This window comes from Lepidochelys kempii, chromosome 2, assembly GCF_965140285.1.
Source record: "Lepidochelys kempii isolate rLepKem1 chromosome 2, rLepKem1.hap1, whole genome shotgun sequence".
Classification (NCBI taxonomy): domain Eukaryota; kingdom Metazoa; phylum Chordata; order Testudines; family Cheloniidae; genus Lepidochelys; species Lepidochelys kempii.
In genome coordinates this window covers 22941183-22959570 of record NC_136381.1, presented here as the reverse complement: position 1 = coordinate 22959570, position 18388 = coordinate 22941183, and the positions used below count along the sequence as shown (strand labels likewise).

The 18388-nt window shown below is 41.2% G+C and overlaps 1 protein-coding gene across 6 annotated transcripts in view; it reads left to right on the top strand.

Moving 5' to 3' along the window:
* ZHX2 (zinc fingers and homeoboxes 2) overlaps positions 1-17618 on the top strand; it is a 113293-nt gene extending 95675 nt beyond the window's left edge. For all 6 annotated transcript variants that reach the window (XM_073330223.2, XM_073330228.2, XM_073330226.2 and 3 more), the window contains 2 exons: positions 8307-11006; positions 16448-17618. In XM_073330223.2, the coding sequence (XP_073186324.1) occupies positions 8492-11002 (2511 nt within the window). In that variant the 5' untranslated portion in view covers positions 8307-8491 and the 3' untranslated portion in view covers positions 11003-11006; positions 16448-17618. The remainder of the gene's footprint in view (positions 1-8306; positions 11007-16447) is intronic.
* The last annotated feature ends 770 nt before the right edge of the window (positions 17619-18388 follow it).

Here is an 18388-nt window from a genome sequence, read left to right as displayed (position 1 = left end):
GGGGGTGTCTTTTTTTTTTTTTTTTTTATTTTTAAAGCAGACAGACCTCTCGAGTATAAATCTGCAGTAGATACAATTCACCCAGGACAGGGTTGCAAACAGTTTGGGGTTTCATCCCTTACCCATTTATTATATCTGGCCAATTTTGATACAGAAGCAGGATGCTGTGTAGCTTGATCCCATCTTTGCTACTCTCTCCTTTCTCTCAGAGTTACGCAGATTTCCTTATTGCTTTTTAAGGACAGCTTTCTTACAATTTCTGATGATGTGAGGAAATAACTTTCTCACGCCCTCATATTCTCTGTCACATTGGTTGCAGTTGCTCCTCTCTGGGTTTTGGGCTGTGCTTTGTGCAAATGGGCAGTGTCCCAGCTGTATGGAAAATTTCCACACTGCTGCTTCCTCTGAGGAGCCAGCTTAGAGGGAGCACTGTTCCTCAAGCAGATAATTGTGGGGAAGGAGCCCCAAAGTAGAGATTAAGAGGTGGCCAGTGTTTAGGGCCACAAGTGTTGAAAGAGAGGGATGTGACGGTATGAAGAGGAGCTAATGCTCACTTGTCAAGAGGTTCAGCGTTCAGCCAGTAAAGATTTTGATTCTTGGTCTGATCAGTCCTAGGCTAGAACAACTCCTGAAGCCAGGTCTACACTAGAAACTTTTGACAGTACAGAAATGTCAGATTGAGAAGTGGATTTTTTTTTTTTTTTTTACATTTCTATACTCACAAAAGCCCTATTGTAGATAGTTATACTGACATGAAAGTGGTTTTGCCAGTAGAACTTATTTAGCTCAGGGAACTGGCATAAGCTATATCAGTAAAAGCACTTTTTTGCCAGTATAAGCTGCATCTACACTGGAAGGATTTGCTGATATAGTTACACTGGTATAGCTATACTGGCAAACCTTTTCTAATGTAGACCTGGCCTAAGCAGTGGTTCATTTCCCGCAGCCTGTCTCTCTGTATGGTTCTTAAGAACCCATCAGGAAAAGTCATTGTGAGGGGGAAGTTGAGTTATTCTGACCCAAAGCTAAACAGTAACAAAGCCGTTCACTGTGGCCACTCAAATGCTATAATGTATTTTTAAGAAGATATATTTAAAGGAGCAGGCCACTTTTGACTTGTACACGATCAGCTCAAATCAGTTGTCAGTAGCAGGGTGCGTGCGCACCCACACACCCACACGGAGTTTGGCTTGGATCAAGCTCAGGCATACAGCTGTGTGTTGAGAGACAAGTGATCTCATATTTAACCTTGTTGTCTTTAGCTTTTTGTGTCTTAGAGCATGAAATACCAGGATTTTGTGTTCTAGCACGGCAAGACAAAAAAGTAATATGGCAGCCTAGGTTGAGGGGGTGGGGGTGCAGGAAGGAGGCGAGGGTTTGGCTGTGCGAAGTCTGCATGTCATCCCCATGTCCGGCTGAGTCATGTATGCTTGGCCTGAATGAGTCACTGGTCTAAGGCCTCTCTGCCTAATGTGCTTGCTGGGGCCTAGTTCCATGACTCGTGTGGTGGAACACCAGTAACAACCGCTCATCTTTGCACCCCCACACTGCCTGAGACTGCTTCGGTCAGCAAAAGCAACTGAAAGGAAGGTCAGTGGGTTCCCAAATCTCATGAAACATAAACAACAAAACAGGCTGGGTCGTGGCGAGGGAGGCTGTGCATGACTGGGGCAAAAAATCCATTCCTGGCAAATACCATTGGCTTCATAGCAGGGATGAATTTGGCCCCAAAAAATCTTAGTATTTTTGAAAAATTAAATGAAGGCTGTGAGATGAGGTTTAACTTTTGTTTTCTATGTAGATTTGTTTGTTGCTGTGGAACAAAGCTAGGCTGTAGCTGAGTGAGTTTGGGGTTTGTTTGGTTTTAAATCATTACTAGTTACAGAAACAGCCATCTGTAGTACAACATGGTGACTCATGCCAGCACAGTGGTTCTCAACCAGGGGTCCAGGGCCCCATGGGGGGCCATGAGCAGGTTTCAGGGGGGTCACGAGCAGGTTTCAGGGGGGCCACCAAGCAGGACCAGCATTAGACTTGCTGGGGCCCAGGATAGAAAGCCAATGCCTCACCGCATGGGGCTGAAGCCCGGGGCCCTGATCCCCGCCACCCAAGGCTGAAGCCAAAGCCTGAGCAATGTAGTTTCATGGGAACCCCTGTGGCATGGGGCCTCAGGCAGTCGCCCTGCTTGCTACCCCCTAACGCCAGCACTGGCTTTTATTTGCAGAAAACCAGTGATGGTGGCACAGGTGGGCCGTGGAGATTTTATAGCATGTTGGGGGGCCCCTGAAAGAAAAAGGTTGAGAACCCCTGTGCTAGCAAGTTGATATTCTTCCTTAGCAGCTGATCGAGTTAACTTTTAAGCTGTCTGTGAGGCTCCCATTTCAGAGGAGCAGAGGCAGAATCATTTAACAACTCTGTCAGAAGACCCAACGAAGCTAAAAGCCATCTTTTGTGGGTTTTGATGTCCTGACAAGATGCTTCCTTTTGAAAGCTCTGAGACACTTCTGTTATTTTCTCTGACATTCCCAGTGAACAGCTATTAAATTAGATGTGGCAGCCCCTCCAAATTCATATGGTGTGATTCTTTGAGATTTGGCATATGTGGTCCTCATTTAGTATGAGAACTGACTGGTAGCTTCAGGGCCGGAGGGGGCTTCTTAACAACTTTATATTAATTTATCCCAAATGAGACGTGAGCCAAGGTATTGGAGGGGCAGGCACCATGGACGTCTGAATTCATAACGTCTCTGCACTTTGGCAGACATCCCATCGAGGAGGTCAAGCGCTGGAGACATGTTTTTCTCACCCTAACAGCAAAAGACAATGTATGCATCAGCTGGTTTGAGATGCATCTCCGGGGGCTCTAGAGATTTGTGCCCTATTTTTCTCGTCTTGCAGGCAGGCCATCTCACGTAAAGGTCAAGGGGTTTTCTGTGCCATCACAGAGATCTCACTGATGTCTAGGACTGGGGAGAACCTCTGTGGATCTTTTCCTGCAAATAAACACGATGATCAAAATGGATTTAACTTTTTACAAATCTCTAAAGGGAAGCATCTGATTTGTCTTTAATTTGCACATAGGGTCATAATTTTTTTGAGCAGAAAAACTAATTCTTAAAAAGAAATTTACAAACCGTAGGTTAAATGGGAAAAAAAAAGTCCTTCCACATTGTTCTGCGTAAGAGCTGTTCGAGATCGTGCCCAAGTGGAGCCTTGTACAATTTTTAGCCTTAATCACAATCTTAACTGGAACAGTGTCTTGCTTTCTTCTACATCTATCTATCCATCTGTCCGTGTAGCTATTTATAACGTACCCATCGTGGTATCTCGGCTCCTTCACTCTGTCTGAGCATCCTCATATGCACACACTCAATAAGTCTTGTTTTGGCTTTGATGCCTCTTTGATTCTCTTTCTTTTGCTGATTTTACCACATGGTTCTTTTAGAGAAAATAAAACAAAAACAAAATAAAATAAAACATGTTCTTAGGGAGGCACTGTTGCCTAGTTGATAGAGCACTAGACTGGGAATTGCACTCCTGTCTCTGCCACTGGCCTGCTCAGGGACCTTGGGAAAGTCACTTCACCTTTCTGTGCCTCAGTTTTGGCACCTGTAAAATGGGGATAATGATAATGCCAGGGTAATGCACTTTGAGCTCTGTGGCTGAAGAACGAGGTGGTATTATTATTTAAAAGTAGTGAAGTGCAAAATGAGAAAGGGAGATGACTAGAAACCAAAGTGGCCTCTTTGTCTGTCTGTCTCTCTCTGTTTCTCTCTGTTTCTCTCTCTTTTAATCTTTATTTTAGAACAAGAATAGTGGAAACTTAGAAATAATTATAAAATGTTTCTGCAGTTGTATTTCATTGGGTGATTTCTGGATTTTGCCATGTTATGGAAACTGAAACATGTAAGAGGAATTACTTCAGGGAAATTCTATGGCCCGTTATGCAACAGATCAGACTAGATCAAATTGGTCCCTTCTGACTTTATAATCTATTAATAAACTGACTGTGCTCACTGCAGTATAAAAATGAGTTTCTTCTATGGGCAAATTTGAATTTGTTCTTTTTGATGGAATAATCTGTCCCATATGGAGGGGGGGATAAGGATGGATGGCCTTGCATCCCCCAGCACTTCTCTAACAATTTCCCAGCACCAGCTCTACTACCACCAGTAGTAGCAAAAGATTTCACCGCTGCAGCATCTAACCCAGCTCTGAGTAGATTTAGCCACAATGGTGGTGAAAATACATGAGCCCTTTTTACTTCCAGAAAACAACTGTTTCTACTAGTGACGCTCAGTGGAGACAGGGGCCTGCAGTAAAAGTGGTATGTGACCATGTAATTAAAGTCTGTATCATAATGCACAAGACAGTTAGGCAACCTGAATTCTGCCCCCTCATGTGAACTCTTCAAATAAAAAGAGAAATCTTGTTTGAGTCAATCCAAATGTGTACAGTACCCCGATGTATCGCATCAGACTCTGCAAGGCTTTGGACAGCACTATCCTTTCTGGTGTACAATATCGGTGCTGTCAGGTCAGAGGAATATGGAACATAATAGCCCTGATTCAACAAAGCATTTCAGCATATGCTTAATCTGAGGCACATGAAACAGTCCCATCCCTATTCATTGAAGCACCTAAAGATGTGCTTAATTCCCGTTGAGTCCCAATGGGACTTAACCATGTGCTTAACATTAAACACATCCATCAGTGCTTTGCTGAACTGGGGCCAATATGTATTAGCATACCTCCCCAGCATGCCAAGGCATAGTCTCTGTTAGTACGTAGAACAGAGCTGTCCATACTAATAAAAGGTGATGAGAGGAAGCTGACTATGACCAAGACAGCATGGATCTATGCTGAGACGTCTATTATATAACAAACAGCATCTTCAGCTGTGTTCTCCTCCACACTTTAGCTGTATCATTTTAACAACTCACATTTAGTGAGAGCCGTTCGTGCCCAGGTGCTCCACACTGTGAAATCTAGGTAATCGCTTCACCCACCATTGAAATGCAGGCACGTTTTGGGCTGGGATGCCGTATCTGTTTAATAGTGCACGGTAACCCTGGACAGGAAAACAGTGTATCCAGTTAAAACTGCCATTGAATGTTATATCATTATTTAATTTAGATTCCTCCGATGTCTCTGCTAGGCTCTGGATTCCTCCCAGCATTCAAAAACAGGCAATTAGAAAAATTTAAATTTATTTCCATATAGTACCTTGATCCATAAATTCTCCAATTAATAGTCCCCTTACAAAAATAAAGGCCCTCTACCTACTCATTCCATAAGTCCCCTTCCATATCCAGCTCCTCCATCTATGAACCCTGGCTACCTTTTAGTAAAGATTAGTTCTGCAGCATGCACAGCAGTTTACAAAATCCAGGCTCTGACAGATCAAGGAAGGAAGCAAATTGGAGTTAAGGACCCATCAAAGAAAACGTCCTGTCAGTAAGAGGTGTCAGTTCAAGTGCATGTCTTTGCTGATCGCTGGGAACATGGCATAAGGAGAGGGATCAGTCAACGGGGTCCCAAATCATTCAGTGTTTTATAGCTTAAAACCAGCACCTTGAGCTCCACCCAGCAATTTACAGGGAAGCAGTTCTCTGGTGTTATGTGCTTCTGCCTGATGCACCACACACCAAGTGGGCAGTGACATTCTGCACTACCTTGAGCTCTTGAGTGATCCCAAAGTGAACCAAATCCAGGTTTGATTGTGAATTAGAGAAATGCCTCTGCACCTGAGTGAGATGCACTTTCAGGACCTGAGCCATTGGAAATGTGAACAGCATTTACAAGATTTTTAAAGCCTATTTCTGAAGTAGCATTACCTGAGTTTGAACCAGACAGTTAAATCCATTGGCGTTGAAGCCCATGGATGCAGTTATTTTGGGTTTATACCTGTGTAACCAAGAGAAGAATTTGACCTTTTTTGAGTTTGACCTGGTTTCCAGCAGTACTGAGCATCTATAGCTCCATCTAACTTCAATGGGAACATCAGATTCTCAGCATCTCTGAAAAATCTGCCATTATTACCGAGAAACAGATATTTTCAGAAGGTCTCTGTTATACCAATAAAATAAAAACCAGCAGGATCTTATTAAAGGGGAAAAGGCAAAATGCCACATTTATTGTGAATACAGAAAGAATCATAGTAAGCAGTTAGTTATAGCTATAACATCCCATTCAATTTCATATTTATTCTCACATTCATTCACACACTCACACACACACACACAGGTTCTGCAAGGTTGTTATCATAGTTACCAGCCTTAGAGTTGCTCATGCCAAGCCACTGGCCAGGTGGCCTGGACATGCGGAGGGAGCAGGGCCTTGTCACATGCTCATCTGATGCTCCTGGAAGTTGGTTTGCAGAATCAGACCCCAAAGTTCTCACTTTCTAGAGTCCATTTTTATAGGAATTTCTTCCTATGCCAGTCTATGGGAATTGCTTCATTGTGCTGTTGCTGAATCAATCAGCAGATGGCACATTCCTGATGGCTCCGTGCTGCCAGATGTTATCTTGTTCTTTGGTTCTCCCATTCTTGAAGCTGTTGGGTGGATTCCAGTCTGCCCTCCGGGAGTCCTCTGGTTATTTCCACTTGACGCCTTCTTCAGCCGATGCACACTGCATTCTTAGGCTGGCACCTCCCTGATCATTCAGTTATTATCCACACCACGCATCCATCCACATACATCCTCTATCTCTATTTTAATCACAATTGTTAACAAAGCGAGATGAATACAACAAAAGATCGGGGAGTCTCTGGGTGCTGTTTCTGTTGTTACAGAGTATTGCTTTGAGTCTCTCTGTGTGTGTGTGTGTGTGAGTAGTTGTTGTTACAAAGGATTGCTTTGAGAACAGACTCTGTCTTAGAATGTACTAACACAATTAGCAGCTTGCAAGTTTCACACATAGAGGGAGAGAAACAGTACCAAAAACCAAGAGGCCTCTTAATTAGTAATACCCTGGAATTTAAACTATGGGGAATCAAACTCATTTGTGATTTTTAATACAGAACTTCTTTAATATGATCCAACATCTATGTCTCTTTAACTCTTCCATTTACTTACAAGTGAAATTTACACTGACATCAATATTTTGTTTAAGGTACATTAAGTTGTTGTGACACTTAAATTCCATTCCCTTTGTCGGCGCAGAGAGTTCATAATACAGCTTGTGTCATTTTGTTCTTGTTTGCTATTCTACTGACTGGTGCTGATGTCATGTTCTTTAAAGAAATAAAACATTAACTTAAGAAGAAATCCATGCAGAACATCAAATCAAATAAAAAAGGACTTCAAATTCCTACATCATGTGAATCCAACCCCTGAAACAGTTAAACAGAGCTAAGGAAATCCTTCAGAAAATTCAGTATATAACTTATAGTTTGATCATAACACCAGCAGGAACAAAGTACAGTAAGGGTGGGTGGGTGGGGGTGTGTGTGTGAGAGAGAGAGAGAAATGGCCTTCTAGAAATTTTCCTCAGTCATTTTTATCGATTTTCAGTGAAAAGTGTTCTTTAAGGAAACTTTATTTATATAGCTGTAACTTGTAGATCTTCACAAAGGGCTGATGCAGCAATTTGCCATCTATTTTAACCTATTCTAAATCAAAATGTAGCGCTTTGAAATTGAGTGGCTGTGTATAATAAATATTTGCTTTGCCCTAACTCTCCGTCTTTCCATTCTGCATGTACTAACACAAGTGAGACCACCATATATCTTTGTTTAGAAATCACCCTGGATTAGTAACCACGCTCATTCAGTAGCCATATATTTACTATGCAAGCCACCGTGGGGCGTAATGAAGTTTCATATAAAACATACTCAGTTTTAAAATTGTAGACTTAAAAATAATGGTAATAGAAGCTGCTGCTTCTAAAGAAAGATACACAGTATTTATACACGTATCTTCTCCCTTGCCCAACTAAATGTGTTGGCTCTGTAATGGGTCTTAAACATTATGTCTGATCATCTTGACTTCTGTTCCAGTGCCATTTTCTACCTTTAATGAATTTTTCATTCTGGGGTGTTCATTCCTTTTGTCCTTTGTCGGCCTGATCCTGCCCCTGAATTCATTGGGAAAAGAATATTAGATGCTCTCATGCCTTGTGACATGTGAAGCAAACAGTGGTTTCACATCCGTCTATCTAGTATAAGGAAAAGAGGGTGCTCAGCATTATCCAGGATTGAATCCTAGATGCACATGTCTTGGGGGCTGACTTTTTTTTTTAAAAATGCATTATAAATAAGAATCTAATCGTGTGTGTGTGTGTGTGTGTGTTTTGTTTTGCAGGTATAATGCAGCCCAGTATGTTTGGGGGTTGGAGCTGACGATCACAGATGGCACTTAAACTCTTTTGGAAACATACCAGGCCATAACATTCAAGGAAAATCAGAGCCATTAGAGGGAGCTTCTTTGGGTTTGTTCCCCCAAAAGAGAGTCACCGTCTGAAACAGTTGCACATCATAATAGGTGCTATGGCTAGCAAAAGAAAGTCAACAACTCCATGTATGCTGCGAACACCTGAACTAATGGAGCAGGCTGTTCCTGAGGACGGAGAAGCCTTAAAAGAAAGGGGTGCTGGCACACCCCAGCAAGATTCTAAAGATTGCTGGGCTGCTGATACAGAAAGCTCTATAAAAGAATGTGAAATGGTGGATGGGAAAGCCCCAGTTGAGAATCAATCCAAGAAACCCCAAGGTGGTTATGAATGTAAATACTGTCCTTATTCAACGCAAAACCTAAATGAATTTACGGAGCATGTTGACACACAGCACCCAAACGTAATCCTCAACCCTCTCTACGTGTGTGCTGAATGTAACTTTACAACCAAAAAATATGATTCCTTATCTGATCACAACACAAAATATCACCCGGGAGAGAATAATTTTAAACTGAAATTAATCAAACGCAATAATCAGACTGTGTTAGAGCAATCCATTGAGACAACGAATAATGTTGTCACTGTCACAAACAGTGGATTAGAAAATGCAGAGTGTGATGAAGCCGTTCATGGTGAGATCAATGTAAGTAAAACCCCAATCATGAAACAGGGAAAGCCTAAAGTGGAAACCAAGAGGGGTCCCAAAAAGACAGAAGAGGGAGGTATGGAAAACCATGTGGAGGGGACACTCCCCCGTGTCATTACAGAAACCACTGAATCTATTGCTTGTATCAATGGAGCTGACCTTCTTCATGATGTATTGGCTCATGTTATGCCCTCTGTACAGCTGCCACCAAATATCAACCTTGTCCCCAAGGTCCCGGTCCCTCTGAACAGTACCAAATACAATTGTGCACTGGACACTAATGCAACCATGATCAACTCCTTTAATAAATTTCCTTACCCAACCCAAGCAGAGCTGTCATGGTTGACAGCAGCATCAAAACATCCAGAGGAGCAAATCCGAATCTGGTTTGCTACCCAGCGTTTGAAGCATGGAATAAGTTGGTCTCCAGAAGAGGTAGAAGAGGCAAGAAAGAAGATGTTTAATGGAACCATCCAGTCAGTACCCCAAACCATCACTGTCCTGCCAGCTCATCTGACAGCTGCAAAAATGCCACAGCCAATTATCCAAACAGCTTTGCCTTGCCAGATACTCGGCCAGACTGGCCTGGTTTTGACTCAAGTGTCAAATGGATCAACAGTTTCTTGCTCACCGATTACACTTGCAGTAGCTGCTAATCACGGACAGAAACGGACAATACAGACCTTATCGGGTGCCCCAGAAGTCAAGCGTCCACACGTAGTTCATGTGCCTGAGGTCTCACCCAAGCTGAATGCTGCACCATTGACGCCAACAAATGACCGAAAAAAGACCAAGGAACAGATAGCAGAACTAAAGGCTAGTTTTATCATGAGCCAATTTCCTGACGATGCAGAAGTCTACAGGCTAATAGAAGTAACCGGTCTCTCCAGAAGCGAGATCAAGAAGTGGTTCAGTGATCACAGATACAGAAGTCAAAGGGGCATTGTTCACATCACTAGTGAATCTATAGCAAAAGATCAGTTAGCCATTGCAGCTGCGCGGCACGGGCGTACATACCACACATACGCAGATTTCACACCCCAGAGGTTCAAAGAGAAAACACAAGAGCAGCTTAGGATTCTTGAAGAAAGTTTTCTTAGAAGCTCTTTTCCAACCCAAGGAGAATTGGACAGGCTTAGGGTGGAAACCAAGCTGAGTAGAAGAGAGGTTGATTCCTGGTTCTCTGAGAGGAGAAAGCTAAGGGATAGCATGGAACAAGCTGTCTTGGACTCTATGGGATCCAACAAAAAAAATAAGGATCAGGGACTCCATAATGGTACAATAAGCCAGTCTGAGCTCCTGAACAGCTCCCAGCTACCCAGTTCTTTGTCCGGATCCGAATCCTCCATAGCATTTAACAAAAAAACCCAAGAGCAGATTCACCTGCTGAAGAGCACATTTGCAAGAACCCAGTGGCCATCACCCCAGGAGTATGACCAGTTAGCAGCTCAAACTGGGCTCACTAGAACTGAAATAGTCCGCTGGTTTAAGGAGAATAGATCCTCCCTAAGAACTGGGACATTAAAATGGATTGACCGATACCAACAGCAGTATATTGTTGATGGTCATAATGAGCAAAACCAGAAAAAGGGATCAAAACAAAATGAAAGTCCAAAGAACAGCAACCAGGTGTCTCGGCAGCACTACCAGGAGCATAAAAAGCTGAACGAAGAGAATGTGGGCAAACTAGTCATGAGGTCAACCAGAGACTATGATCCACCAAAAGACTCTTTGTTAGGGAATCAAACTGAGGACAGATTGGAATGCAACAGCCAAGACGGCCATGGTAGTGAGGAAAATGAGGACACTGGCGATGTGAACTGGGTGGAGGTGACAGTAGGGGATGATGATGCTGTCTCGGACTGTACAGACAGCTGGAGTCAAACTGCACCTGAAGGCCAAGCTGAGTTAGCAGATTTTGATTCGGAAAGTGTATCTGGAGACAATTCCCATATTTAGACAGGTAACGCTACCACTGCCCTGTTAGTCTGACCTAGCCTTAGTCCTGACAAGTGTCAATAGTGCCTTTTAATTTAAATCCCAGGAGTGCATTCCTGATGCATGCTGTGTGTTTACTGGATTTCTGAGCACAAGGGAGGCTGTCCTGTCTTCTGTAGATTAAATATGGGAGGGATTGGGAACATTTTCTTTGTTTGTTGTGTTTTTGGTGTTTGTCATGTACTGGATAAGAGAGGATGCTCGGAATAACTCATTATGCTGAAACACTCTGCCTTTAATTGACCTCCCATAACCTCTTTAGAGCCTGATATAAAGCATGCTGATGAAGCCATACAAAGAAAAAGTAGGTAACCATAGTTACTAATGATGATCTCCAGTGAATAGAGGCCGTGACTATTTTTGCAACAGGTCAGCATGGATCTTGGCTCAGCAGCGGTCTGCCCGGCTCAGAGAAGAGGTCGAGCTGATGCCTGGGCCCAGTTCAAAAACATTCTTTTGTTACTTGCAACAGCAAGTAACAAAATGTTGAGCCAAGTGGGAACAGAAATGGCTTGTGCAAATGAGCTCTCTTCCCCCTGCAGATAAGGGGACCTTTCTAATGTTAAACACACAGGGACATGGGGCAGGCACACTATATTCTAGAAGCCCAAGAATTACTCCAGTCCGAGGCCTGCATGTGGGTTAGCAGCTTTTCTTCACAAGAGCTTCACTGTAAAAGTGAACTGCAGGAGCTTTGCTAAGAAGATTTATAATTTTAAGATCTCTCAAAGTGTAAAAGGAAGTGTGGTTTGAAGACTTGGAACCAGTTTCTGATCTCAGTTATACAAATGTAAATCTGGAATAACTCCATTAACTTCATTGGACTTCAATGACTTCTTGAATTCATTGAAGTTACTCCAGATTTACCCTAGTGTAACTGAGACCAGAATCTGTTACATGAAGTCTCCCTCCTTAAACTTATCCTCTCCTTAATCCATGAGATAAATAAAGTAGCATGTATGTATTAGAAATTTATTGTTAAATAATACCTGGTTTTCAAATTAACAACAATTTTCCTTTGAACTACAATAAATGCAAAACACACGCAAATAGAAAACCCAGAAAATTCAAAGCTATGACTGACACTTAGCCCTGACTACACTAGAAAATTGTACTGTTCAGTAGAACTGAACCACTGTAAGCTACCCATCCTGGCTTAGAGCAAAATCTTCAGCATGTCTACATGAAGCATATTTCCAAAAGTTGCCGGCACATCACCCCTTGGTGATAATCTGAAGATGTAGCAATCAACCATTTTGAAAATAGTTTAAAAAATCTGTACTATCATTAACTAAATTAACTAAAAAGGCCATGGAGATTGCATGCAATGCACCATATTAAAAAAAAAATCGTGCATTAAATTTTCAGAAGCTGTAGTAGCTTAAAGCAAGAAAATGATTCTGAGCACAGCAGATGATGCATATTGCATCGAGTGGTCACTGATGGGGCTACAGGTGCATTGTGGGACTGTGCTGGAAGAACTAATTGCAACAGTGCAGATGCAGTTGCCTGTACTTTTAGTGCACGCTACCAGTGCAGCAATATAGGATTAATTGATGCTTAGACTTGTTCTGAGAGAGATTATTTAACAGTCGTGCTGGTAACACTGGTACACCATTGCAACAACTTTTGCATGCAGAGACATTCTTACTGGGATGTGTTCAGAGACTTTTTTTTAAATATAAAACATTTTAACATCAATTAAATTTCAACTAGTTTATCTTTTTGACAGGAAATTTTCATATAAAGGCTAGAAAAATAAAAGTACATTTTAAGGAAGAGTGATTCCATCATATACTGGTTTGGGTTAATAGCACTTTCACCTATTAGATTGTTCAAGAAATGAAGACTTTATCCTCTGTTAATATATTCATTTCTTAGCACATTGGCCCTAGTGCTGGATAAAAGCCTGAAGCCTTTATCTACAGGTATTTTGTTTTCCTTCATACAAATTTATCACTTCAGTACTCAATGTGAGCCCGCGTGCCCTCTAGTGGCAGAATGTGACATTCTTCTGACATGCTTGCCACTATTTATTGGTATGTTTGCCTAAAAGTAATGCGCTGCTTGTACTCTTCTGGCTCTGGCAACCCCTGAAATATCATTGCAAGCTCCTGGAAGCGCACACAGAGACACAGTGGAATATTCACCTCATCTGCCAAAAACATTATGAATGATTTCAAATTGGGAGGAAAAGAAAATAATTGTTCATTTTTTCCACAAGACAGATTATTCTAATTTTCTTCATTTTTTTTTAAAATCTTTGACCCCTCTTCATAGCAGGTTTTATACAACTTATTTTATTAAAAACTAAACCTAAATTTTGGTCCTAACCTACCTAATGTTGGACCAGATTCTTTTCTCAGTTTAAAGCAGTGAAAGCCCACAGTAACTCAATTAAAGTCACTGGAAATACCCTGGATTTTCCCTACTCAAAATATGCCCTTCCGACATCCCACACCAGCACTATACATCAGTTTAAAACAGAAAGTGACTATTAATACTGTATCTAGTGAAAACGGAGGAGGATTCTTGCTAAGCAGGATATTACTATCCAAACTGGAATTTAACTAAAGGATTGACTGGGAGGGGAATTAATAATAATAATAATAATAATTAATAATAGATGTCTAATTACTGATTGATCATTGCTTAAATAATGCAATACCTTCTTTTCCTAATGTGATTAGATGCAATTAAATTGAAAACTTACATTTAGGACTGAGTAGTGTTTATGAACTTTGAAACCTACAAAAATTAAATAAGATTCCATAATCTCAGTGCTTTTTTTCATACCCAGCACGTCAACTGAAAATGAGTGGGTTTTTTTAATGTTAATTTAACAATAGCATTTTAGAAATCCACTCCTAGGTATTACTTTAAATGTTTTCAGCATTCATTTTTGATACTTCTGTTGTTGCAGAGTTCATGTCAAATTTCCCTAAAACTTGATAAAAATTTCACAAATTTCTTAGGTTATTCTTAATGGATAAATGTAATTTTGGTAGGTCCTTAAATTATTAGTAGCTATTTATATAGTGAACATGTTTCTTTAGAGAACGAAAGAGAACGAGATTTTCAGAAGCATTCAGCATTCCCCAAACTGTACTCCCAGTGAAGTCAATGGGAGTTTTACCACTGTCCGATTTTAGTGGGAATGGAGTTTGGTCAAAACTGAATGATTTTGAAAATTCCACCCATAGAATATAAAAAGCTGTATTATTAAGTCATATAACATAGGATCACAAGACCTGTGCCCTTAAGGAGCTTACAGTTTAAGGGCTAAGAATTCACTCCTGCCAGGTGCTGAGTGCCTTCTGCAAGGTGCATTGAAGACAATGATTTTGAAGATGCTCTGCCCCAAATGAGACCCTAAATCCTACTCACAATGATGTCAATGGGCCTGATTCTGATCTGATCTGCACCATTTTTATATTGACCTCCGTGGAATTATTCCCAGTTTACAATTTGTGTTAGTAAGACCAGCGGAATTTGGTCCTAAATTAAATACAACACAAATATGGGGTGGCATGAGAGTGGGAACAGATAATGCCAGCAAGGTTAGTAATTACTGCTGGTTTTCTTCATGCCGCTGTCTCCCACTGGGCGCTCCCAAGACCAGTGTCTCTCCGAAGCAGGGCTTTTTACTTTCAAAGACCACCAGTACAAAGAAGTGTTTTTTTCCCTTTTCTGACAGTTGCATGAGCTTCCTGTTTAGAGTTGTTACCACTGCCTATGAGAATCTTATTCCTGAGCTGCTGAAACACTTCTGTGTGCCCTCTTTGTTCTAGGCAGTCCGTATCTCCACCACAGTCTTCTCCACTACCTCACTGCAGAGGTGGTACAGGATGTTCCTTGCTTGCAAGTGAGTCAGGCACAGAGTGGTGCTTTGCAGAGATTTACCAAAGGCAACCTGGGAAGTGCTTAACAAAGAAGTTTCCGACTCACTGATTGCCAAATGTACACATCACTCTGTGCATTCAGCCCCTGTGCTGCATGGTGCCTGCTGGTGCCCTCAACTTCCTTTGACTTCAATGAGAGTTGAGCACACTCAGCCTGTCACATAACCTGGCCCGGCCCTAGCTGGGTGGTTGGTTTGGTAAAAGGATAGTTGCAATATTGGGGTTTCCCTCCCTTTTCATTCAAGTTCTCATTTCTTTAGGGATTTAGGGCTATATCCTAAAAGGCATCTGCCACTGGCACCATTGATGTCTTTGCGTGTTGGAATAAGGACGGCAGGGTTGCGCCCCGAGTGCTTGATCCTGTTCCTACTAAAGCCAATACAAGTTTTGCCACTGACCTCAGCAGGGGCTGGATGAACCCAAAATGGTCTAGAATGGCCTGTGGGTTTGATCCTGAGATGCTGAGCACTTACAACTCCCACTGAACTCAGTGGGGCTTTTGGTGCTCAGGGCCTCTTAGGAGCAAGGTGTAAATCTCTAAATAGATTAAACAACTCAGCCTGATACAACAATTGCAAATTCCCATTGATTTCAATGTGAGTTTTGCTGAGCAAAGACAGCAGAGCCTGGGAATTTTTTTACCGCCTGTGTGTGTGCACTATTTCACACTAACCAACTGGTTTGCTCTGCGTCCTGAATGATGAATGGTGCTCTCAGAAAATATCAGACTAATTGGCAATATTAACAAAAGGTCTGGAATGAATGACTAGCACAAAGTTTTTAAACATGCTTTAGCACAATGGTGTATGATGGGTTTTGAAAACTGTACCGGATCTGCCTATCTGTCACTACTAGACTCCACTTCAGAGTAAACTGATGTTTGCACTTTCACCCAGACTCAACACTTCACTAATTTTCATATTTCAAAACAGATCTCTACTGTAATAACCTCATCGTAAATTGGTCCAGTACATCCCCACCCGAAATGCCATGAGAACTCGGTGGTGTCTTTTAGTTTGTTGAGGGGTTTGTTAAATCCCTGCTTCAAGAAGAGTCCTTTACTCATGAGGCATTAGGGCCAATAAACCACAGGAAAGCTATCAAGAGTGGGTAGCCCTGAAACTATGTGACATAGAAAGGCCTGATTCTTCATTACCTTGCACTTTGTATAATCATTGACATCTGTTCAGAACAATAGCGTATTATAATCACTTCATAGAAGCGTCAGTGACTTCACAAGGTACAAGGCAGTGAAGAATCAGACCCTGCTAAATCATCAGATTCAGTGAAGAATCAGGCCTATTTTATGTTAGCATTAGAAATCTGTATGGGGAAGTATCAATTAAATGCTCTGTAAATTGAAAAACTCTGGCACGCTATTGGGAAGGCCTCAAAGTATAGTTAATGTAAAATATAATAGCACTATAAATGTGAAGAGGTACATTGACAGTGCAAATGTGTGCTCATCATTTATTAAAAAATAAAATATTTTTAATTTTTGTAGGGATGCCAATCAGTCGTGCTGTCGTGATAATCAAGGGGGAAAACTGTCTCTGAAAACAGGATAACCGTCTATTTTCCTGCTTGGGACAAGATAACCAATGAGTTGCAACTCTGAGTCCAACCACGCTTGCAGAGGCACAGTGAGAAATATCGTGGAGCATTGATATGGAATTGTTCATAGTGCCAAAATCCCACTACCGCATTAAAGAAGAAAGGGTCCTTGTACATAGTTTTCTCCTTAGCTTCCCTTCCTCTCACCCTCTTCCTCTGCTGGAACTGATTTGTACAAAGTGGGAATTTTGTTACCTTTTTAATTGGTGCAAGTTACTTTTTCAGATCATACCGTTGCAAGGTTTGGGGGTTTTTTGTTTTTAGAATTAGTAGTAACCACTATATCTGCTTCGGTTTTAAAATATTAAAAATTTGAAATCTTTTCAATGTGTTGCATCAGTAGCAAATCCTGGATTTTCACCCCAATCATGGTTTACATTTCAGCCCACCGAATGCATCAAGGGGTTTGTGGTGTTGCTTGTTCAGCTTTCTTTAAAAATAAAAACAAACTACCTGCTATTATTTAACTCTCCACATTTCTGTGCAATGGAGGGGCAAATCTCCTTTCCAACTACTGTATCTCTCTCTTGCCCAACCATCAAATACCAACTGGAGCCACAGACCTCTGCAGACCTTAACAGCATGCCTCTGTCATATTTGAGCACCTTTTTTTTTTTTTTTTTTTTTTTTTTTTACATGCATTACAACCCCAAAAAGGGGTGACAATGGGGAAATGAAGATTCTTCATAAATGAACTTGTTCATATTTCCTTAGTTGGTACAAAGATGGACTATATTTTTTTTCTGCCCTTCAGCTTTAGATGTTGTAGTGTACAACATACATTTCCTTTAACCCTTGCCACTAAATTGTTAGATCAGTCCTAGATCCCCCACGTGCACTTTTTTCAAATAACCCTAACCTTTTTATTTTAGAGTGAGCCAGCACGCATGAGAGATATCTGGTGAAAATGTTGCAATCTGACTAGTTGTCTTTTGGAGACTTACCCATATTTCAGTACACTGCACAAATATAATTCTAGGGAATTGGAATAAAATCAACTTTTCTAACCTGTTGCTCATTTGTTGTAATTCAATAAAACAAAGACTGAAAGTTTTTTGTAACCTTTTCCTCCTTTTTTTTTTTTTTAATTTAATTTAAAATCTCTGCGCTGTGGATGAGAGCTAAATACCTTATTGGTCATGACTAGTCATCGCTAAGAGTGGCTTTTACTAGCCACCTGGATGGCACTGGAGTGGCTGAGATTTAAAATGGAGCCACTTCGAGCTAGCTTTCTTATAAAAAGGTTGTTTAGTTCATTGTTGAAAGGGATGGTTGGTTTGGGAATTAACTTCCATTTTCCCTCTGTTTACTTAAGGCTAGTTTGTGCAATCCTTACTCTTCTGGTGGTGAGCACTTGCTCACATGAGCAATCCCATTGAGCTGAATGGGTCTAATTGCATGTGTAAATTCACTAATGTGAGAGTAAAAATTGCAGTCTAGTCTTTATACAGCACCTTTGCTTAGAGCCTGCTTCCCTTGCAGTCAATGGGAAAATTTACATTGACTCCAGTGGGGATTTATGGGCCCATAGATACTGCAGCAATGGAATGCTCGAGATGCATTTCAGAGAGCTCTCGTCTACAAGTTGGAAATTGTAACCAAAATTAGTTGCCACGGCTTATGGCTTTGTTTATTTGAGAGGACAATGATACTTTTAACTGCCATTTTGCACTGCTTGATAATAACTACTTGGGAGTTTCAAACTGAAATTTGATTTCTTCTGTTGTGTTTGCAGACAAGATTTTCAGGCTAGATCTACTTTTCTTTTAACCAGCCATGTTCCCATTGATTTCAGTAGGAATTTTAGGGCCATTTTAGGGAATTAAAGGAC